Here is a 23,598-nt window from a genome sequence, read left to right as displayed (position 1 = left end):
AAGTGATATCACCAAAAATATACTCAAATTTATATTTTTCTTGATATTATAGAAAAAATGTATTATATTAACGTTCATACGAAATCAATGTATGACAAAAATGTGCATGTATAAATATTGAATCTGTTTTAATTCATAAACGAGTCAAGATATTAAAATAAAATGTCAATAATAATTGGACGGCAAAATGATGACATTTAGCAATAGCAAATACATTGAAAACGAATGAAAATAAAGAATAATAAAGCGCATACAAGTGCTTTATTTTAAAATGAATATCACACTAACAAGCTTGGAAGCGTTAATCTGTAAGTGACACTTTTCTTATTATATAAAAAAAATATGTAAGTGTGATTTAATAAAGTCTTTTTCGCAGTAAAAGCAACTCACGAATCTCTACCACAACCTGATGTTGCTGCTTTGGAAGCTTTCTATACTATAATGCGAGAGTCAGCAGAAGGCCCACAATATGCCGCTCAAGCCTTAGCAGCCCGTATTCACTCACCAAATGCTCGAGAAGCTATTTTAGCATTATCCATGTTAGATCGTTGTATGCGTCGTGGAGATGCTAATTTTCACTCTGAGATTGGCAAGTTTCGGTTTCTTAATGAAATGATTAAACTCGTTTCACCTAAACATTTTGCAGACAAAACTGCACCTGAAGTGAGGACAATGGTCAGTTTACGCAAATACTATGTTATATAAAAAAAATATATCATTCACTAAACCCAAAATTATAATATATGTGTAATTGCTACTAGTTATAGTTGAATATTACATCACTGTAAAAGAGTAAAAAAATACCACACTTTAACAAGCCAATGTTTCAAAAGAAGTAACTGTATATATATTTAATCTTATTAGTACATTTCTTTTATTCTTGCATTAATATTTTTTAAACAATTGTAGGTTCTCCAACTTATACATGCCTGGTCGATAGAATTTCCAAAAGAAACCAAGTTTAAAGTTGCTTATGACATGCTCAAAAACCAAGGGGTGATCAAAGAAACCCCTCCACCACTACCTCCAGAGGATACAAACATTCCTCGCTTGAGAGCAAAGAATGCTATATTTGAAGATGAGGAAAAATCTAAGTTATTGCAGAAGTTACTCCAAAGCAAAAAGCCAGAAGACCTGCAGCATGCCAATAGACTTATTAAAACTATGGTTCGAGAAGTAAGTGTTACGAGAGATAATTACATAACTTTCTTTTTTAAGAGATGGTAACATTTATATTGAAAGAGTGGCAAAATATTTTGCAATATTTATAAGAAACAATCCTATCCATAAAATATATTGACATTCATATATCATATCATTTTGAAAACAGGAAAATATCTTAAACAGAAAGCTTACCTAGAACTTTTTAATCTTTTAATATTCTTCTACATAATCTCTTATTTTTAATTCCTTAGGAGGAGAGGCGGACAGAAGCGAATAGCCGTAAAGCTCAGGAGGTTATAGCGGCTCTGGATAGTGCAGGGCTACTAAAAGACCTGCTGGAACATTCAGCAGACGCGTCTGCTGATGAGGAGCAGCTGATTCATGAACTGCATGCTAGCTGTGTTCGACTGCGGCCAGTACTGCAAAGACTGGCATCTTCGGATGCTCAGGCAGATAACTTATGTGAGTCAGAGTAACATTTGTTATTTACAATAATAGTTTTTTTTTTATATTAAAAATGTTTGGTACGATAAAAAATGTAAAAATAACCTATTTATTCCTAATAGTATAATTATTATCAATACTTAAATTTCAGCGGAAATATTACATGCAAGTGATGTTCTCGATGAGGTGTTCGAGGAATACAATAAGTTTATTAATGACAAGAAAAACAAATCAAACGGTAATACAGCTGGTTCTCAGACTAATAACAGTTTGTTGGACTTTGCGGGAGCCAGCATTAACTCACATCAACAAAAAACAAATCCTTCAACGATTGATGAGCTAGGAGATATCTTCAACAATGACGGTGAAGTCACTAATATTGCAGAGCCATTGAAGCCTGTTAATTTGATGACTATAGGTAATACTTTAGTTTGAAACTTTAAATATTTATGGAAATAGTTGTTTAAATTTTAATATATATGTAATTTTAATTTGTAAGAAAATTTAATATTTCTTTCAGAAGATAATGGGAAACAGGAAACGAAAGAGAAGAAGGTTGAAGGGTGGCATGAACTGGACACATTGGGTGAACAGTTAATGAAACAATCATTACCTAATAGTGTCAAACGTCTCGATAATTTTAACAGGTGAGTTTATGTTAATGTATGTTTTAGAAAAAGTTCCATTATATTTAACAATTACTATAAAATATGTTCACAGTAAACATTCAAAGAAGATACCCATGAATGCTTTGGAGACGACCTTACCTAAACATGACACACAAACTGCTAACAATAACGCAATACTGGACTTAGATTTCTTCACAAAGAAAGTAGAGAAAGTTGTCAATATCTCCCCACAGGCACATTCATCAAAACCAACCACTCCAAATGATGATGTGATGGTAGATATCAGTTCAGACGATCAAACCAACTATGTAGAAAATATATGTCTCCCAAAGGACAGTTCAGCAGACAATATTATAGATATAGGACTAACGGGTGACAATAAGACAAATAGTATTATAGCAGATGACAGAAAGGAGATAATTAAGGCTGAACAAAAAGATATGAAAAGTAAATGTGATTTGAAACCTCTATCAGACATAAATGTCACCCTACAAAGTGTGCACCCCAGTAAAGTACCTCCGATGACAGCGTTTGAGGAAGAAGATGGTTTGAAGGTGGTGCTGCATTTCTGTAAAGATAAACCGAGGCCTGATGTCAATGTTGTTGTTATATCAACTACAAGTAATTGTAAGATGCCCATTGAGGAATACAAGTTCCAAGCTGTCGTTCCTAAGGTAATAATGATTTTGGATCTTTTAATAGTCATTGATTTAATAAAATCTGTCTACAAAACTGGTGAGTGTGAAGCCAGTAGTATTTAGACTTCTTAAAAAAACTTAAAGCAATGCCCTTTCATATTCTGACCTACTGACAGATGTTGTTTTATTTATATTTAAACGTAATTATTTTATTTTTGTCAGATGTTATGCGAACTTGGTTCCATGTAAATATTTTAAGAATAAAACGTGGTAGAGGAAAATCTCTGATGATAAAACTCTGTATTGCTTTCTTTGTGTTTCAACCGTTCAGAGTTTAAAATTAAAAAAACCTCTTAATTTGAATTGAATTGTAAATTTTTCTGAGTATCTATCTTGTCTTGTTTTCAGGGTTGTAAGGTCCGTTTGTTAGAAGCATCCGGTACGTCACTTCCGGTGTATAACCCGTTCCTGCCACCACCAGCCTTAACACAGCTCATGTTGCTGGCAACACCATCGTCCACATCACTACAACTTCGTTTCGTACTCACATACACCATCGAGGGGGACACGTGCAGTGAAATGGGCGAAGTGGTATTGCCACTTCAAGATATATAATATTATTAAACAATAATATCTGGTAACACTTCGATATGAATCATAAAGGAGTTAGTGATTCGATTGCACAAAAGTGGCCTAAGTTATGTTTAGTTGTTTAACAATTTTAAGTGTAAATGATTTATAATACTGATATAGTATTTCTGCGGCAAAAATCTTTTTACTTTCGTAAATTTCTAAACGTACGGTAATTATGAATTTAATGTACCGTTTCCAGACGCACAAAATTATTGATCTCATTTTAATTATTTCATTTGAAATAATACGTATTTTCTATATATTTAGGGTTGTGTATATTTTACTTTCATTGCCACTTTCGTGCTCTCACATTATTGAACGTAACTCAAAATGACCTAAGTCATAAATTAGTTAACAATTGAGAACTATGAAAAGGCCAATAGTAACAAAATATATAATTAGATTTGAAAAAAGTGACCCGTTTATAAGGAGCATATAAGCGGACATGTTTTTTATTGTGATGTTTTGCATTTAATATCGGTTCTAGTCGGATTTCAAACTAAGTTTCGACATTCCATTGAAGACGATTAATTCTTAAATTAATATTTTAAAATATGTTTAATTAAAACTTTATCTAAGTTTCATTGTGTTTCTGAACGTCATAACAGCAAAGTATTCGTTATCTACATACGAATATTTTAAATTTTATTATTTATTTAGCTGTGCAATATTCAATATCGGAATTAAATACAAATATAATATTTATATGAAGAGTAAATAATATCTGCTTACCGATTGTTTTATTCAAACATCCAGCTGACGCATTGCCATTGATGATGATACGTAAAAGATAAGATTTAAGATGTATATTTTTCTTATATTTAAGATTTCTCCAGTTGTTAGATTTTGTCAGTTAAGTGAAGTCAACTTAGTTGCAGACGAAGGAAAACGGAGCCTTTATTTCTATACTTTATTCTGTATCAAATCATTATGTACAAAGTATGTCTAAATAATATTTACACAGTAAATGCATTGAACACATCTAGAGATACACACATCCCATAGCAGGACTTAAGCGAGCAATCTTTTCTGTTCCTCATCAATAAAGAGTAACAAAAGACAACTTATATATTACAAAACTTTCTTATATATTTATGTACTTGTGTCAGCTGGGACTTATACGGCTTGGTCTCTGAACGCCAGTGCTGTTATTGACTTCTGATGTCCGCAGTATTCTCGTTCAAGAGTACCCTTTTCCAGATCCCACAGACGAGCGTAACTATCAGACGAACCTGTAATTAATTGTCAGGTTTTATCCACATACTAGTTTTTGTCCGCGATTTCGTCTGCTTTACTTTCAAAGTTAGGCACGTATACCTGACTTGTCAAACTATTCCTCCTTAAGGCAGTAAAAAAGATTTTTTCAATTTAATATTATATTTTTCGATCGTATGAAAAGTATCCCATGTCCTTTACCTGGTTCTAAACTATCTCTCCACCAATATCCAGCGTAACCCGTGAAGCGAATCTTGAGTTACAAGTGGTGTAACTAACGCGACTTTCTTTCATATATGATGATCGTTATACAAACTGATTGTGAATGAATTTTATATATTTATAGTTTTAAATAAATTTATAAAGAAAATAAGAACATAAAAAATTAAGTAAGCTCATACTATTATAAAAAATTGCAATCAATTGAATACTGTGAAAAAGACTATTAAGGCACTTCAATCTGAACTTAAATTATCAATTAATCATGATTTGTTTGGTGGCTGGAACATAAGGTATGTTAAATGAAAAAAATGAGATGACTTAATGTAATAGTTACCAGTGAAGAGGTATCGAGAGTCGAGCGTGAAGGCGGCGTCCCACACCCAGCGTTGCGAGTCATGTCTCAGCTCCCTCATGAGGCTCCAGTCGGAGGTGCGCCACACCCGAGCCGACCAGTCTCCTGAGGTAGTCACTAACATACTGGGACAGTAGCAAACTTTACATATCTGTTCCGCACAAAATAGATCTTTAATTATAATGTAATATACTTGTACTGTTTATACAAAACATTCCAGAACCGAGGAAATAAAAAACGGCCAAGGAAAGTTTAATAGGAATTACCTTTCTTACATATACGCCGTGTAACCAAGAGAGCTTTATTTCCAAATGGCCTGCTTGAGGTAAAAAGCCGAATACAAAATTTCTAATCTCCAGACAGACCATAAACAACAAGAACAAAGAATTTACTTATTGTTCAATATTATCTTGGTTTATTGAAGATAAATGAAGGTGGAATATGGGATGAGAATTTGGGGCAACCAGCTCGCAGCACACTTGGGCTACTTAATGTATAGTTAGTATAAATACAGTTGATATGGCTCACGTGGAATCATAACTGAATTTGCAGCGGAGCGCATATTTCTTGTGGGCCTGGAGTTTGGTTCTGGGCACAGGGCGAGGCGGCGAGCCGCCCAGCGACCACACATAGCAGTTGCCCTTGTTGTTGACCGCAGCCATCAGTTTACCTTCAGGGTCTATAGCTATGTCCTGGATACTCGCTTCGGCTTCCGGAATCTTTATGGATGAGAAATTAAGGCTTAGAATGATAACATTTCTGAATATTATATTTAAATATAGTAGCAAAATTAAGTAACATTTTCATTTTAAAAATCAAAACATTATTGAGAATTTGGATCAAGTGTGTAATATATAAATTATGCTCAAATCGATGCATATTATAAAACAAAGTCGCCCGCCGCGTCTGTCTGTTCGCGATAAACTTAAAAACTACTGCACCGATTAACAAGTAGTTATCACGACTCGATAGCGGGATTCCCGAGGAAGCTGTTAGTTTATAATTTGTTAAGTTTTTGTATTTACTTGGGTGCACATTATCGATATTTGTTGAATGTCGGGAAAACATGATTCGTCCGAGATCTTTTAACGAAAACGCTGCCTGAAGGCTTTGAGATGTAACAAAATAATATATGGTGGAATTGTGTATGTTATATAGGTCTACAGAAAAGTCCGCGATGGCATATGTCTGTACCTTAAGGATAACATATTATATCCATTTTACAACTTTTAAAAAATGGCATTCCTAAAACGTTTATTAGAAAGCTATTTACATAAATACGGTATTAAGTTTTATCAAAATAAATTACTTCGTTTTCAAGCCTACATCAGTATCTGTAAATTACTTTTTAAATCATTTAAATCAGGTGTACCATATAAAAGTTATCATAATATAAGTTTAAAAATTCTCAAAATTAAATAGGCTATATTATATTTTTTTGTAAAAAGCCCGTGCGTAGCCAAGGCTGGTAACTAGTGCTATATAAAATTCATCCAAGTGTTAAACAGTAAATTCATACCATTTCATAATTTTCAACAACTGAAGTTAACTGTATAATAAGTATTATAAACAATGTTGAGTTGTTACCAACTGTTCATGATGATCAGTCCTTATGTCCCATATGTGTATGATGCCGGTCTGTCCACCCACCATGATCTGAGATTGATCCGGATGAAGAACTGCTGCATTTACCGGAGCAGGGACCTCAAATATCCTTTGACATTGAAATGGCCGACCCACTCTTAAAATATTAATATTGAGATGTAAGAAATTTTATACAATAGTAAAAAAGTTTGTACAATGTGACATTTCGAACTGTACTACCTCAAATCCCATATTCTTGCTGTGCAGTCCTCACCGCCAGTGTACATCCACTGACCATTTTCCTACAAAAATTATCACTTATAAGTAACCATTTTCTCTCCTAAGCTCATAAATAGTTTCTAAAATTATGATATCAACTACATAATAAACAAATATCTCACAACTCTCCCTCTATCAATCCCAAATGACATACCTGAAAGCCTACTCTTGACACATTTTTAATTATATTTTCAAAATTCATAACTGGATCGGGATTGGCGCTGGCCAGGTCATAGGTCCTGATGTGTTGATAGCCACAAGCAGCTACCATTTGACCGTTTGGATTTATTTCTAAGTCATTGACTTGCTATATAACATAATAAACATAAAAAACAAATGAAATATATTGACAGTGAGGAACTAACAGATATAGGCATGCAATAGGTAATGAAAATTAAGATTTTGTTTGTTGAACAATAGATATAGAAATCTGACGATAAAGTTGGTTGCATGCTGCACATATGAATGAACAATTCATGAATTATGGACCTTTTCTTAAAGGGCGCTAAGAATTTACTAAAATGTGCAATCGGCGAGTTCGGGTTTAACATTTTTATCTGATCATGTTATAGGTTACCGAGTCCGGATGCTGCATGGTCCGCAAGCAGACGCCGCTGTGAGCCTGCCATAGCTTAATCGTGTGGTCATATCCACCAGTTACCAATGCCACTTGAGAGCCGCTTCCCACGGCGCTATCCCCAGACATATTATTAAAAACAATCGACACTCCGGCTATAACTAACATTAATGGATTTACTTAATTTGAATCTTTGTTTTCTTTAACATTGCAATTACGAAAAATATTATATTTTGAGTTCAATCTATTTGAAGGCACTTTATATCAAAATTTTGTTTATTTAAATGTTTAGTAAAAGTTAAAAATACATTATTTCAATTGACGTATAGAATCTGACAGCAAATGCCATCGAGAGTGTAACGCTCGTTTATACCTTTACAAATAGTAATAAATGTGAAAACCTTAAAGATTTTATGTTGATAGTAATGTAATTAAAAGAACTTTTTTTAAAAACTCTAATGCAATAAATTTCTACATTTAACTGTATATAGAACAATTAAGTTTACATGTAAAAATGTCAATAATTTCTAACATTCACATGTAATTGGGTAAGTATATTATTTTAAAAGCTGCGAAATTCTTCTCATTGTTATGGTTGTGATACTGAAAGCTGCTGTTATTTAGACTTGTTTATCATTTTAAATACAGATTAAAAATAACCACATAAAGTCCCTGATATCTGTTTACGTGATAAGAATGACATAGCCAAGGCAATCGACGCTTACAAAATGGCGTCTTCAAATGAGTTCGACGGGTGGCATCAATTAATAAGTTAACTCAACCGTAGACACTCATTAAATTAAGATTCAATCATTATTTCATTACGTCACGTCCAGTCAACTAGGAAGTGTTTATTATGTAATATTGAATATTTATTTCTTTTTTTTATAGGACGTATAACTTAATTAAGAAAGACAAGGTAAAGAAGAATGAAAAGACAAATTGAAAAATAGAATCTTATATGAAATTACTTTATTGAACATGTAAAATCCGTATTGACATGAGGAATGCTAATTCTCATTTACAAAATAACACAAATGTAAAATTTGAGAGACTAATCACATTGAAACCTACCTATAACTAACTAAAAATACAACATACACATCAATTTCCTAAATTTAAATTGCTCAGCTTGGGCCCATGTCCCAAACTGGTTCTTAGCTTAAAAGTTTGGTACCATTTATAAGCATTGAAATTTACAATGAGAGGTAGGTTTAATTAACAATAAGCCGTCGCATCATTCATGAAATTGTCTCTAATTTTACATGTTAACACAGTTCGACCAAAACTATAATGTCAGTGGGCAAAAAAAAATATATAGCGTAAATTATACTTATGGCATATCAATTTAAAGCACAGCTTTACGACAATGTTGGGAGACATAACAGTTTTGATAAAACCATCTGAGGTACATAAAAAACATGAGCATCCAGTAGTCACAGCGAACTTAACGAGGGAGGGCTAACTGTACAATTCCCCAGTGTATACATGCTAACACTTAAACATTATTTTTTTTTGAGGCTTAGAAACCTAGATACCTAGCCTGTGGTGGAACTTTCCAAACTCTGCACTCACAACCTATCATTATCCAATTCTACAAAACCCAAGCTGCAACACACATTAAACAAACCAACAAGTATAATGTCGATTAAATTTATAAATTAATTGATGAGTAAATTTATTATTAATATTCACGAATTAAAATCTCTGTAATACTTTTATAAAAAATTAAACCCTTTCAATACAGACTTTGGAAAGTCAGTCCCATTTTATTTTGTAATAAATTAAGTCCAAGTAAATTATTCAATATGAACAGAAATGCCTAAGTTGGGAGATCATTCGCTTTCTTCCTCTTCCTCCTCACCAGCTTCTTCTTCATCTGATTCCTCCTTCTTCTTCTTTGCCTTCTGAAACAAAGTGAAAGAATTAGAAATAAACTAGACAACTATTGATCTCTTTTGTAGGTCACCAGTAATATGTATATACAATCATTATAAATGTAATGTAAGAGTTAAAAAGTAATTAATTACAGCAGGGGAAGCTTTCTTGCCCTTCTTTCCTCTTTTCTGTGCCTTTTTACCGCCACCTTCACCACCGCCTCCATTAGCATTATATGACTCCAAGTCTTTTGTGTATTGCTCCTTAGCTTTAGCCGCCTTTTCCTCCCAAACCTTTTTAAAATAGAAAGTAAATGATTAATAAAATCAATCAGTACATAAATCATTGAGAACATATTTAATTAATAATTCAATTGGTTTCATTAATGATATACACTCACAGTCTTGTCTTTCATTGATCTCCATATTTCGCCTCCCTTTTTGGCAATTTCGGTAACTTTAAGTCCCGGATTTTCGGACTTAATTTGTTCTCGTGCACTATTTAGCCAAAGCATATATGCTGACATAGGACGCTTCGGCTTGTCCGTCATTTTAACTTTTTTCCTAAAAGAAAACAAATAATTAATATTTAAAATAGTACAGAAGCGTATATAGTAAATGAATGGCCAGAGTTATTCGTGGTAACGTGCTTCCACGCTACTACAAGGCATTCTAAGACACGTTTTGGCGGGAAATGACCTACAAGCTAAATACTAAGAAAATAGTAATTGCATTTGATTTTATACAAAAAAATCTATCATAACCCACATAAATTCAGTATAATCCACTGCAATAATCAATGATTTTAGTTATCGCCCCTTATAACGAGTTCACTGGCCTATGCCCGAGTCGAAAGAGCCATTTTGTTTTCTCATATTTTGTAGAAAATACGCATTATCTAGAGATGACATAATTACCAAATAATCGTAACATTATTGCTCTAAAAGTTGTAGAAGAACTGTTTTAGACGTTTAATGGAAAAGATTCGAGAAATTAATTATCAAAAATGGGGCGTCCTCATACCCACGCGTAGTACAGAAAGTGCGACGAAGCCTATAGCCATGTTTGACTCAGAATTCCAACGTGGAACAAAACATATTTTATCGAATTTCGCACTCATTATTACTATAAACATTGTTAAAACACATAACTTTAGTTAAAATAAAGCTTAGACTTACCTGATGGCAAAAATTTTGAAATAATTTTTGAACTGGTACACAACCAAACTGCAGACGTAGAGAACCAGAAGAAAATGTATGGGGCTCGAAGTAATGTTCCCAGTGCAAGCTAGCTTGGGGCCGTCTCGCGTCGCTACCGCAGCGCCACCTATCTTGTACGTGATTGGCTCAATAGATCAGTTCTACCAACATCACGGAATCAAGGAAGTATCTTGTATACGTATATCCGTGACATGCATGCTACGTATATCATTCAGAAATCAGTTTTAGCATGGCAGATATAAAGTTTACATTTGAGCACAAAATATTTTTCCCTACATTTTCTTCATTAATCTTTTTTACCAGATTGTGTTGTTATTATGTAAAATTACGTCACAATTACAACATATGAGAATGCTTAATAGATAAATTATTATTTTTTATAATAACTTTCATAACATTCATTTAAGAAGTACGTCAAAATTGCCTCAATCCACTTTTAGGTTTCCCTTATGAGACTCTAACAAAATAACTCGCGCCGGATTTTAAATGCCGCCAACGTTTATTACGAAATAGTAAAAAGCGCGGCAAACGTAAGTAAGAAAGGGACGCCAATAAAACAACATTTGTGAGCGCGTTTGTTTACGATTTGATATTTTGAGAGATCTTGAGAAATAGTTTTTATTTCTTGGCTTATAAGGGCGTAGTACTTAAGATGATGGTCATAAAATACATTCTAGATATTCTTTCAATAAAATACTACGAATATTGAACATTTTTCTCACCCGAAATATCTTATCTTTTGCTCCTTTAATAACCCCCGCGTATAAGTAACAGTACAAGACTATTTCTTTATTGCAAATATCTTTCATGAAAGCCTATTTTCTATTAATTTATATATAACTCATAGAATTACAGTAAGTTTTTTGTCGATATTTTAGCTTATTAGTTAATTATTCAGGTCCGATCACAGAATAGTATAATGAACCTAATAAGAGCGTCATTTGGCAACAATAATGTTATAAGCGTATATGCAAATTTAGTTTCAGTATGTGAGGTAAATTATTATACTTCAGTAGTTATACTAATACAGCATGCTAGTATTTCTGCAAAAGAGTGCAGTATCTTATAACGTATGTTATAAATGTTATCGTTGCATGCTCACAGATACAACATTAATGGCCTTTACATAGAAAAAAGGCGACGCTTAAGCCCTGTGTCGATGTTTTCACTTGGAGCTAGTTAAGCTCGTTATACCTTCCTTTGCTAACGATAGCCTATACAGATATTATTAGAACTCCGTATACGAATAAACTATGTTTTACACCCTACAGATATATCGTTTAAAAAGAGGTCTTACAATGTTTTATTGGCGAGTTAGTGGCTAACAAAGTCAGCACTAAATGTTCGTAATGAAATAAGTTTGTGTCCCAAAAGAAATATATGTTAAATTAAAACCGTAAAACTTTTTTAATGATTAAATACAAGCCTTTTTAATTTCATAAGTAATAGCGAATTTTGATAAGTTTGAAATAACTTATGGACTTAAGTCTTTTTTTTTTTAACTCTACTGTTTGACGATCGCTTACAAAAGGCAACATAATCTTTGGAGAATATTAAAATTAAACGTCTAGAATGATTTCATTTCATTTTCATGATTTCTCATTTCAATATCCAAAAATAAAAATATTTCGGAAACAATACTAAGTAATTCATATCTAAGCTTTGCGAAGGTATCTTTCATATAATTTAAATTTCTGTTCAAATTGATCCAAATAATCTCGTGTATGTAGTGTAGATAAAAAACATTCTTCAGATAGGTTAAGCATGTGTTAAGATAATTCGTGTGACTTTTGGACATACACGTCTTCCGCTACAACCAAATGAATATTTGCTCCGTCAACATGGGAATAATATTAAAAATATATAGTAGTATCTATCATGCTTTTTTGCCTCCTTTATAGATATTTTTTTTTATTGCGTGACTATTAATTACTTTGAATGTTATTTAAAGATAATAATAACTTCATATATACTTTTCTTATTTTCTTATTACTTCGGATACTTTAAAAAAAAAATTAACTCAATACTCACTTTTTTTTTGGTTTTAAAACAATTAGATATTTAAGAAACTTTGTTTTAATAATGTATAACATGTCTGATAAATGTGGTTCATCCGCTCTCCATTTGGAAGCCAACTTTCAAACTCTATTATGTCCGTACAAAGTTACGCTCCTTATATGGCTGAGACGAAATCATTTACTAGATTATATATATGTATATGATTCCAATGGTAAACAGAAATAATTCTAGTTTAATATTACTCAGTCGAGATATTATGATTTTATTTTACAAAGTACCGTTCGCTTTATATTAGAAGTTTAGGGGAATTAATTTAAGAATATTCCCATGGTTCACAAAGAGCGGGAAAAAATCGGGCGTCTTATAACACATAAATCATGATGGTCGTTTAACAATTGCAAAGCGTTAAATGCATACAATAATAATAGCAAGCTTTTGTACGTGATGCACTTTAGCCCCTTCAGTAAAGCGGAAGGGATCGCATTATTCTTGGATCACTGTTATGCCTGTTTAGCTTTAATTTTGCACTTATTTTAAGATTATTACTTCTATTTAGAGAGTTTAAAATCAATAGTTCCACGTTAATCAATAACCAAAAAAGATTTTTTTAAAGATTTAGTAGTTAGTATATTCTTTGTACAGTAAATTCTTTTCGTATTGCCTTAAGCTGGCCGTTGCATATTTGTTTAAATAAGTGTCGTATTTAAATTTTGTGGTAATTTTTAATTCGAATAAAGTTTCGTTGCAGTCCCCCACGGTTCCAAATGTTCGTTAAGATGTGTAAGGTAACATCAGGTAGTCAGACCCACATTACATACAATAGGCGTTAATTTTTTTGCTCAGTAAAATTATATTTCACCAATCCGTATCTTTTCTTGGCTTCGCATGTGTAAAGAAACAAATATCTACGAAAATTGACTAGTAGTAACATCTCGTACATTTGCACGGTCGCCAAAGACGTTAAGCTAATGGACACAGTCGCTTCACTTATTTTATTTTTTTTAAAGAAAGGTAACAGCATTCTTAAGGTTGTTATATGTATATATACTCTGTGGTAAGTTTTAATTGTGTCATTGCTAATATTAAACAACTTTATTTAATAAATATGCTGTAATTCAAACAGTAGTCTATAAAACTCAACCTTTTAAGGCGGATTCAGTGTATAACGCTAGTTCTTTCGTCAATTTTTTATATATAATGGAGAAGCTAACGTACCAAACACTCTCTCTTTCGCTTATTAAGTACTTTCAACTTTGGTATTATTTCTTATAAGACGTAACCGTATTTTATCGCATACTACAGTCAGTATAAGGGCTACCGACTAATGAGTTTACAAATACAGTAGTCAACCGTCTTTTTTTTTATTAGAGTCATACATATGCATATATTAGAATAGAAGAATATACGTTTTAAAAATACTAATTAAAGTTCAAAATAGAGGTCAGTCGATTTTTTTAAATACCAGAGTTCAACAATTTTTATTGGTTCCTCATATTCCTAAGATAACACCAGACTACAAAAAGGCTAAGGCAAAAGGGATTTTGTCCTTATATTTGCTTTTAGAAAAACCGTGCTTGTAGGAATCCTTTCACATGCAAGACTACCAAAATATGCTGTAAATTTTAAGCTATATTCACTTGTTATTTTTAATTATATTTTCCGTAGCAAAAAAATAAAAACATAAATTCGTTGTTCGGTTGACTGTGTAGCCATATAAAGTCTAAGAGAATATTATTCTTACATCATCTTTATATTCTCTCGTTCGGAGGAATTCAGTAAAAATTCAATATTATCATTACAATAATATTGCTTTATCACAAAAAAAAATCCAGATATTAGTCTGAAGATATATCACGCCAGGGCAACGAGCAAAGAACATTCATGAAAACATTAGTGTCTTAAAATTAAAAAAAGGAACGAAACGCACGCAGAAAAAGTTGAGTTTTTAAATAAGAAAAAAAAAAGGAAAAACGAAGATATAGTCGGCTGTTCAATTCGGATTCCTATTTAACAATACCTGACTCTGTAAGATATGGTCGATTGCAGAACATGTACAAAGCGTAATAGTTGTTGTGCTGTGTATAAACAATTTACACTGGTTTTTTGTCAAAATGAAGATAAAAAAAAATCGAATATATGTTATCGAAACGAAAGATATGAATTATAACATTCATCATTTATTTCGGTTCTTATGTAAACTAACTTATAATATAATCTTATTTAATCGCTCCCGCTCCCGCTCCCGCTTTCATCGCCAGAGGCGGACGATTCCGCTTCCGACGATGAAGACTTGGCCTTGCTCTTCTTTGTATCCTTACTCTGAAAAAAAAATATATACACATTAATAACAAAAATAGGTATTCAAACAAATTCTGGTAATTTCAAGCATTTCAATTCAATTCAATTTCATTCATTCATTCAAAGCATTTCAATTCAATTCAATTTCAAGCAAAATTAAATTAGTAAATCTGGAATAAAAATGAATTTCAGTCACATAAACTTCATTGACAACAGCGGGTTTCGAACCAGCGACCAGCAGATATCGAGTTCTGGTTTTCTTACCAATAAAGGCATTACGCATTGGCTGGAATCCTGCTCATATAGATCATTTTTTAACTTTTCTATTTGAGTTAAAAGTGAAACTATAACTTAACCATTAAAAACAAAATGATGAGCCTTTTTTATGATCCCGAGCTTAATTCAGACTCTAACTAAGTTGTAAAAGAAACTCACATCCTTTGAATCTTTTTTATCTTTCTTTTCCTTATCCGAGTCAGAGGAGCTGTCGTCGTCCTCTACATACTCCTTGCTGGTGAACTTGCCAGAGCCTGAGCCGGCGCTGGTGTTCTTGCTTTGTTTGGGTTTGCTCGGTGCCTTTGACTTCTTATCAGCTGCTTTCTTGTCTTTTTCCGCTTGTTTCTTCTTCTGTTTGAACTCGTCAGCCGCTCCGCTGTCTTTGTACTTCTTCATAGCTTGATTGTATTCTTCTTTAGCCTTGTTTGCTTTCTCCTCCCATTGCTGTGATTAGATGTAAGTATAGAATATTTTAAATGTAGGTAATTTTGACATTATTGAGTGTTGCTATTACAAAATACTTAATGTTTGTAAAAAATCATGTAGTTATATATTATGACAAAAAAAACAAAACTATTATGTTATAATAAAAGTATAGAAATAGTAATTATAGCACAGTTAAATACGATACATTTTTAATTTTATTTAAATATAGAGACTACCTGAATGAAAAATATTAAAGAAAACAAAGCTTGCAAACAAATACATTATAAATTTAATAACTATTGCATATTACGTTCTTTAAGATTTGAATATATTCAATTCAAAACAGATATTGCTTTCTAATGTTATTTAAGTAGTATTCATTAGACTTAATTACGTACTGATAATATATATAAAAGTCTGAAACAAACCGTCTTATCCTTCAGATCCCTCCACAGCTCTCCCCCCTTCTTGGCTATCTCAGTAACTTTGATGCCGGGGTTGTCGTCTATGATGCCTTTCCTGTGCTCGCTGAGCCACAACATGAACGCTGTGGAGGGTCTCTTGGGCGCGTTCACGTCCTTTTCGCGTTTCTTCGATTTCTCTTTACGTTTCCTCGGCTGTTCTGACTGAAAAGAAGTATATCTATCAATATTATTTATGTACAACACTATTATTTATTGTTTCGTAGTTGTAAAGATAAATTTACCATGTCGACGTTAGAAAACATTTTAAATAGGTATTTTTGTTACTAATTGTAGAAAAAAAAAAAAATAGTTAAAAAGTTAATTAATTACACGACTCAATATTCACAAGCGTGTTATCTTACAATAGTGATGGTCTTCTTTGGTTTCTTTTCTTTCTTTTTTTCCTTTTTGCTGTCTCCTGAACCACCAGAAGCGTCCGAGTCTTCGGAGGACGAGGGGTTGGTGTCGTACCTAATATTGATATGAACACACATTATACACATGTAGTCACAATTAATATTATAGACCTCTTTGTATTAGAATCGTTAGTTGCGTGTTCTTAAAATCCTCCGGCTCTACAGCCATATGTGAACTTCGTTTGTACAAATTAAATTGTAAAAAATCAACTCATTTACCGAACTGAATCCAATGTAATGTGAAGTAGCGTTATATTGTTAAAGCAATATTTAACTGCGGTAATCTCTAATATAACTATTTAGGGCAGAAAAATATACGATTCAAAGAAATTACGCCTATCTGGATGCTATTGTACTATGTTATTTAAGTAGTTAAGTGCGTAACGTCCGTACTCCTCGGCGACGTCGCTCTCCTTGGCCTTGTCGGGGTTGAAGTCCTCGTCGGTGCTCTCGTCGGAGTCGTCGACGTCTCGCTCCTCGGCCTCCGCCTTCACCCTCGCGAGGTACGCGTCCGGCTCCTTTTCCGTGTCCGAGTCGCCGAAGTCGTCGTCGTATAACGCCTTGTCCTGAAACAATAATAATTGACATCAATATATAGTATCAAAAACATATAAAAAAATGAAAAGGTTCTATAGTGTTGGCAACACTGAAAAAGATTTTATATGGTTGGCAACATTAGATAGTATTAAAATAAAAATATTGCAACTATAAAGGTTCCATACTCTCTCATAAGGCGAATAGAAAACATAAGAAAGAAAATAGTTTTTATATGTCTCTGTTTTCATATAGCATGGTATACAGAACAGGACATATGGAGACAGAACTCTTGTAAATATATTTAATATAACGAGATCTAAGATTTTCGCGAGTGTTCATTTAAATAAATTAATATTTTCGGATTTCACTACGCGCTTTTTTTTCATTATTTCAAGCGACCCACTCCCAACGTTTCGGTTACTTTGCAGCTACAATGATCACGCGCACTTGAATCATCCAAAAATATTAGTTATATTTACATTAACACCAGTAGGATACGCTTTGGAGAGTAAAAGCAATATATTAGAGGATAAAATCTTCCAAGCCTTACATTCTTGCCCGTGTTCTTGACGTGCAGTTTCTTGGAGGTGATATAGTCAAACAGCTTGTCGTATTCCCCTTTCTCGATGCTGCTGAATGTGTGAACGCTGCCCGACTTCAATTCTATTTCGAAATCAAACGATCTGGGGAGAAATTGTGACATGAAATTACTGGCCTTATATAAGACTGGTATATATTAATATTTTCATGGTCGGATTCTCGAAACTGCGTATTGGTTTTTAATTAAACTTTTTATAGAATGAAAATTTTACTTTCTAAAAATCCTAATTTGAGACATTGATCAATGTGAATTCATGCACAACATATACAGCCAATGTCACATATCTATTTAAGATCTTTGATATCTGTGCTCATCAATTATTTATTATCTATGCATGTTTAACGGTGCTCAGCACTAACTTAGTGGATGAAGCGCCTCCTCTGGCGAAGTTAACGGATGCGATCTCTTCAAACCGTATATGCACGGGTGGCTTGTGCACGTAGATGAAACCCTTCTCGAGCGGGTACAGGTAGCCAGCCGCGGCCTTGTACGAGCAGGCGATCGCTGGGGTCTTGTGATGCCTGGGGAATATATATTAAATTATTATACATATGAAAATTTAATTAAAACTTTTTTAGTGTTTCTTACGTTTCTTTTTTAAAATTTCATCCCTGTAATTTATTTATTATTTGTCAGTGTCTATATAGTATATCAAGTTTTTAGATAGTCTTAAAATTTTGTTCGTGTTCAATAATTATAGACATCCGTACATCAAATATACTGAATATATTAGAAGTATTTTTTTAAATGATTATTATATATATTATAGCGTTTTGCTTATACCGTGTAAGGTTCGTTATTAGTTTTTGTTACTAATTAATTATTGTTTCGTGCTATCCAAAAGAAAAATGTTGTAAAGACGACGTTGAACGGAAATGTTCATGTTTAAAAGACAACTGGTTTAATCGTAATAACTTTTTAAAGTTAATATTACGTTTCTGTAGCTCACCCCAAGAAATCTCCGGGACCTGTGACTCGTCTGTTAATGATAACTTTCATAATTTTTGCCAATACTTCATAAGTCGGACCAGATAGCTCTTTAGTGATCTTCCCTTCGTATTTCTCCTTCAGATCCTCCCTATTGGGAACGGAAATTCAAATTAAGAACTGTCGAATAAAATAAAATTTTCGAAAGAGGTTTTATTGGATGGCATAACAAATAAACTCACTCAGTGAATGGCAGTTCCAGGCTGGTTTCCTCCTCGATACCGAAGAGTAACACCAGATAGTGGTATCTGGTCTGTCCCTGTTTGATGGGCGGGTCGAGGGACACCACGAAGAACATTTGCCGCGTGTCCTTATGAGGCAGCAGGAAGAGACGCAGGACGGTCGACATCGGGATTTTGTAATCGAAAGTCTTACCGTGGAGTTGGAAGAACGTTTGAAACACTTTGATGTCGTAGCGGCCACTGGAACAAACCGTTTGTTAACGATACTAATGGTTTTAATTTCAGCAGCTGTATCTAATATATTATATGAAGAATGAAAATTCGGCATTTGTTATATACGTAAAACTTATAATAGCAAATCAGGTAGCATAAGATCTTACCGAGGTGTGAGACACTGTAGTTCCCTGAATATAGCAATGGCGTCACCGGAAACGGAAATAACACTGGCCTTGTTCATGACCTGCTGATGGAAGGCGTCCACCGCGTCCATATCACCCGCCAGCTCGCTCGTGGGAATGTGGAAACGCATCTCCATCAATGACACTGGTGTGTCATCGTTCTGAAATACATTAATTGTTACAAATAGTTTATATATGACACTAAATTTATTTGACAATTCATTTTCATCAACATGTTTTTAAATTGAAATATTGAATTATGAAAGTTTGAATTAATACATTAAATTTTTGAACGTAACCTCAATAAATTACGACATTTTAAATAGTCGTAAAGTAAAAATAAAAAATCCCTTGCTAAAATAAAATAACCTGTTCTAGGAATATTACATTTTAAATTTCAATAATTAAAGTTTGGGTGATTTTTAAATAGGAAATAATAAAATAATTACATATTTTTTTATGGAACCTACAATAGATATAAAACAGGATGGAGTGTTATTTCAATAAATTTTTGTAAATAGGCAAATTATACTGTGTAAGATGTAAAAAATTATAATGTACTGATAAGTTTGTTGTAAACAATTATATTTAGTATATATATTTTTTTAATAAAATATTAAAAAAACAAAGTAAAAATTTAAAAACCATCTTCTCTATGTGATCAGTTAAAATGACTGCCGACTTTCTTAAGTTGGTTAAATCCCGAGTTAACTTTAAACCTGAGACACATTAACAATATTAAGTAACACACTCGTATAAAGATATAATACAGAATTTTCATTCATTCCTATCAGTCTAAAAGCCAATGACAATATCTGACATTTATGAAGGCGCTAGACTTTTTTATTCAATGTTTCAATAAATTTATAGCACGCGTAATCTCTTCAAGACATAAGAAAGCTATTCTAATTCAAAAACTTCTAATTATATAAGATATTACTAAATTTATTTGAATCATTATATATTTAAGTTAAGGACTTTTAATGGTTATGTACAGTGATGATTACCTGATGGAATTCAAGTGTAACCTCGTTCTTGCCGGTATTACATTGTGACACATTGTGTAAGGGTATTTCGAAGGCAGTATTCGAGCCTACATTAAAACTCAGGACCGCTCCGTTGAACTTAGCCGTACCCCAGTTCCAACCTTTGAGAGACAGTTCCTTTTCTAACATGTCCTTGTGATAGTTGCTTTTGAAGAATTTGGCAACTTTCTCTTGTTCCTGTAAATTATATAATGAATAACCAACTATACAATGCAGATAAAATATATTTTAAATATCTATATAGCACAGATGTTGTATTAGAAATTTCCAATTACTTTGTTATATAAATATAAAAAAAATATCTGCAAGCTTCTACATTCTTCTCATTTGACTTACAATAATTAAAGTTTGTTCTTTTATGATAATGTTGGTAATGTTTTAGTTAAACTAAAAGTTCATCAGACATACAACACTAGCTATATCCTATGCGTGCGCTGCAGTAAATCCAAATCTATTTGTTATTTAAAAAATGTAGATTCGGCCTTACTATAGATAATGATTTTAAGGAGATTTGTTATTGAATTTTTTTATCTCTTACAATCAATTCATACATCTGAGAAACATACACTCAAGGATATATATATGTATATATATGTGATTTGATCTGATTATAGTATTTTTTTTTGTTAAAGGCAAGCCAAAGTCATATATGGATAATTCATTTTTTTTTAATAATTCTCACTTCTTTCTCTCATTCCCCTGTCACCGTTACATTTATTACTATTCACATGTTGCATTCAAAATTCTTATAAACTAAGTGAATTAACGAACACGCCTAAAAGATTCAATCTTACTCTTATTTTATGTGTTTGTACTATACAATGTCTGTTAATTAATTAATTCAATTTAAATTTTCCAGTATGAAGGCAATTTTCCTTAAAGGAAATAATAATAGACACGTTTTAATAGGCCAAACTTTTTACAATACTATACTTTACTATATGTTTTAAAAGAAACTTTGTAATGGACCTATTTTATTAGGACTATATTATATGTCTTGATATATATTAATAGATAATATTGTATTTAAGTACTTGAAAAATAAACAATTGATTGTCATTCATAATTTTTTTACCATATACAATAATTATGTTATTTAAGTCACACCTAACAGATAATATTGCTATCATATATTTTTTTTTAGTATAGTAACACTGTTATTTATTAGTTCAAAGGTATGAATTCTCATTTTGACAAAATATATTAATGATCCTTACCCCTTCCTTAAATCCACCGTACCTATGTAGAGTGCCATTTTTTAAGAATATTCTGAGACCCCATGATCCAATGAACTTTTGGAAGTTGACGAGTTCTATATCGTTTGATGATATCTGTTCCACTTTGCCAGTTTTGCTGTTTTTAAATACTATACTCTGATCTGTCATTTTTAATCTGCCTGGAACCTGAAATTAACACAACCATAAAACTGTTTTATTATGTTGTTTTACAGAACAAAGATTTATAAGGCTATGGTTAGTTTCGTAAGGATTGATAGTCTGTTTGAATAACTGAGATCGATTTGACCTTACTTTCAAATTTATATTGGTAATAAGTTTGAAATAAAGGTTCATTGCGAAGCAAAGGCGAAAAAAGTATAGAGTATTTCTTTAACAGTATATAACAGCCTGCTTTGTCATTAGTCTGTTTCTTGCATGTAGCACTTTTAACAACAATATCTTTATTAATCATCAGTTTTGATAATTAAGTACATACGAGATTTTACAACATTTTAATTTTTACTCCATAATCATTTATTATTATTTTAAATTATATTTTATGTAGAAATTTCAACAAAAGTAGCGTACTATAAGTTATATTAACGTTAAGTCCGCCAATGAATTGATAAAGACTGTTCTAGTTTAATAAACAAGGATCAGTTGGGTAAACACGTTGTTTTTTTTAAAGTGGAAAATATGATGTAGCACAATCATTAAGGTCTGCAAAAAGCAGAAGTGATATATGTTTAAAATATTTCAATTCACATTTTCATTATTAGATTAGAAAGACTTTTAAACAAAGCAAGCAATATTGGTTGTTTTAAAAACAAATTTCGTTTTGTATATACTCGCTTACCATAGCTCCTTTAATCTCCGCAGAAACATCGTTGTACTCTAAAAATTCCATTGTTGTAACTATTCTTCTTCCAATAAGTTACCTTTCCTTATATTCAAAGAATTCCACGCGATTTCTTACCAGTTATAATTAAAAACTTTACCGGAACGCGCAAAATAATGTTATGTCAATGTCAATTTTATTCAGATGTGTTTTTCCACAGAATACTCACAGCCAATTAAAAGAATTGAGTGATCGTAGAGATGTACCTGCTTATTGTATTATTCGATTCTAAAGAGTGCGAAGATATTCCGATTTTAATACATCATATCTTTTATTAGTTATGTTAATAAAAATAAATATTCGTTTTCGCTTTCGAATTCGCTAAACTAAACTAATATTAAAACTATTGCTATAAAAAAAAAATATTTCGATAAAATAAATTATTCATAAAATTCTTCAAACTATAAATAGAGTATGTAAATAGTTTTTTATAAAATAAATTTTAAAATTGAATTTTTATAATATCACCTCAAATTATATCTCCATCTATTATATGTTGCATTTCAGTAGGTTTCTGAATAAAAGTAAAGTGAAAGAAGTTCTACAAATCCAATTTCCCATAAAAAACTCTTTGACTTTAGCTGTTAGCCCTATTAGCTTTTACAGCGTCACCGGAAAGGGTGGATGAACCGATGGGACTTACCCTTTTAATTCAGGTCCGAAGGGCCCAAAGGCGGGGTGCGCCTGGTAAGAGGCCGGACCTCAGCTTAGGACGTTTTATTTCCAATAGTAATAATATTTAAGTACCGATTAGGTAGAATTAGGAAGGAACAAAAAATATTATATTTATATTATTATGTAATTTTTTAAAATAATGACTAGAATAAATTAGATTTTTTTAAATAACATTTATCAATAAAATCGACAAGGAATCGCCTGATAACTAAATAAATTGTGAAAAGGTAATGGAGCAATTATACAAATAAAAACAACAAGACAATTGACAAGCAAAAGATAATTAATAAAAATAGGAATATAATTAATGTTATATAGAACCGG

The 23,598-nt window shown here is 32.2% G+C and overlaps 4 protein-coding genes across 7 annotated transcripts; 1 reads left to right on the top strand and 3 right to left on the bottom strand.

The window, feature by feature from the left end:
- The first annotated feature begins 153 nt into the window (after positions 1-153).
- Positions 154-4,239, top strand: LOC116770025 (ADP-ribosylation factor-binding protein GGA1). Of its 3 annotated transcripts, none has more exons than XM_061527942.1 (8): positions 154-308; positions 377-675; positions 910-1,176; positions 1,416-1,626; positions 1,760-2,026; positions 2,132-2,255; positions 2,329-2,911; positions 3,284-4,239. In XM_061527942.1, the coding sequence occupies exons 1-8, from the start codon at positions 272-274 to the stop codon at positions 3,488-3,490; spliced, it is 1,995 nt and encodes a 664-aa protein (XP_061383926.1). In that variant the 5' UTR covers positions 154-271; the 3' UTR covers positions 3,491-4,239. The 3 variants fall into 3 exon arrangements, with proteins under 3 accessions (XP_061383926.1, XP_032517247.2, XP_061383927.1); XM_032661356.2 differs by having other exon boundaries at positions 2,129-2,255; XM_061527943.1 differs by lacking the exon at positions 154-308 and having other exon boundaries at positions 429-589; positions 2,129-2,255.
- A 165-nt stretch (positions 4,240-4,404) lies between these two features.
- LOC116770026 (target of rapamycin complex subunit lst8) lies at positions 4,405-8,082 on the bottom strand. The gene is made up of 7 exons (XM_032661357.2): positions 7,738-8,082; positions 7,315-7,467; positions 7,122-7,183; positions 6,885-7,038; positions 5,826-6,016; positions 5,280-5,422; positions 4,405-4,740 (listed from the first exon to the last, which is right to left on the bottom strand). The coding sequence occupies exons 1-7, from the start codon at positions 7,903-7,905 to the stop codon at positions 4,625-4,627; spliced, it is 987 nt and encodes a 328-aa protein (XP_032517248.1). The 5' UTR covers positions 7,906-8,082; the 3' UTR covers positions 4,405-4,624.
- A 597-nt stretch (positions 8,083-8,679) lies between these two features.
- Positions 8,680-10,949, bottom strand: LOC116770047 (high mobility group protein D-like). Of its 2 annotated transcripts, none has more exons than XM_032661385.2 (4): positions 10,793-10,949; positions 10,016-10,178; positions 9,768-9,908; positions 8,680-9,644 (listed from the first exon to the last, which is right to left on the bottom strand). In XM_032661385.2, the coding sequence occupies exons 2-4, from the start codon at positions 10,163-10,165 to the stop codon at positions 9,573-9,575; spliced, it is 363 nt and encodes a 120-aa protein (XP_032517276.2). In that variant the 5' UTR covers positions 10,166-10,178; positions 10,793-10,949; the 3' UTR covers positions 8,680-9,572. The 2 variants fall into 2 exon arrangements, with proteins under 2 accessions (XP_032517276.2, XP_061383777.1); XM_061527793.1 differs by having other exon boundaries at positions 8,680-9,641.
- A 4,059-nt stretch (positions 10,950-15,008) lies between these two features.
- Positions 15,009-22,759, bottom strand: LOC116769957 (FACT complex subunit Ssrp1). Its single transcript, XM_032661192.2, has 13 exons — positions 22,558-22,759; positions 21,702-21,887; positions 20,446-20,661; positions 19,421-19,599; positions 19,041-19,280; positions 18,821-18,949; positions 18,231-18,392; positions 17,821-17,953; positions 17,127-17,299; positions 16,680-16,788; positions 16,282-16,479; positions 15,587-15,871; positions 15,009-15,172 (listed from the first exon to the last, which is right to left on the bottom strand). Exons 1-13 carry the CDS (start codon positions 22,606-22,608, stop codon positions 15,074-15,076), a joined length of 2,160 nt encoding a protein of 719 aa, XP_032517083.2. The 5' UTR covers positions 22,609-22,759; the 3' UTR covers positions 15,009-15,073.
- Positions 22,760-23,598: the final 839 nt, after the last annotated feature.

This window comes from Danaus plexippus (genome assembly GCF_018135715.1).
Source record: "Danaus plexippus chromosome 13 unlocalized genomic scaffold, MEX_DaPlex mxdp_15, whole genome shotgun sequence".
NCBI classification, from domain to species: Eukaryota; Metazoa; Arthropoda; class Insecta; order Lepidoptera; family Nymphalidae; genus Danaus; species Danaus plexippus.
This window is presented reverse-complemented; position numbering and strand designations above follow the sequence as displayed.

Bases quoted from the DNA above. Each gene is read 5' to 3' on its own strand.
- LOC116770025 (XM_032661356.2), top strand. From the start codon at position 272: ATGAATATCACACTAACAAGCTTGGAAGCGTTAATCT. The intron at 2,027-2,128 runs GTAATACTTTAG...TATTTCTTTCAG, and splicing joins TGTTAATTTGATGACTATAG to AAGATAATGGGAAACAGGAA. The intron at 2,912-3,283 runs GTAATAATGATT...TCTTGTTTTCAG, and splicing joins TCCAAGCTGTCGTTCCTAAG to GGTTGTAAGGTCCGTTTGTT.
- LOC116770026 (XM_032661357.2), bottom strand. From the start codon at position 7,905: ATGTTAGTTATAGCCGGAGTGTCGATTGTTTTTAATAATATGTCTGGG. The intron at 6,017-6,884 runs GTAACAACTCAA...TCATCCATAAAG, and splicing joins CTGATCATCATGAACAGTTG to ATTCCGGAAGCCGAAGCGAG. The intron at 5,423-5,825 runs GTGAGCCATATC...CTACTGTCCCAG, and splicing joins AAATTCAGTTATGATTCCAC to TATGTTAGTGACTACCTCAG.
- LOC116770047 (XM_032661385.2), bottom strand. From the start codon at position 10,165: ATGACGGACAAGCCGAAGCGTCCTATGTCAGCATATATGCTTTGGCTA. The intron at 9,909-10,015 runs GTGAGTGTATAT...TATTTTAAAAAG, and splicing joins GATCAATGAAAGACAAGACT to GTTTGGGAGGAAAAGGCGGC. The intron at 9,645-9,767 runs GTAATTAATTAC...ACTTTGTTTCAG, and splicing joins GCAAGAAAGCTTCCCCTGCT to AAGGCAAAGAAGAAGAAGGA.
- LOC116769957 (XM_032661192.2), bottom strand. From the start codon at position 22,608: ATGGAATTTTTAGAGTACAACGATGTTTCTGCGGAGATTAAAGGAGCT. The intron at 18,950-19,040 runs GTGAGTTTATTT...CGTTCCCAATAG, and splicing joins CTGGAACTGCCATTCACTGA to GGAGGATCTGAAGGAGAAAT. The intron at 17,954-18,230 runs GTTAGTGCTGAG...ATTTCTCCCCAG, and splicing joins GGAGGCGCTTCATCCACTAA to ATCGTTTGATTTCGAAATAG.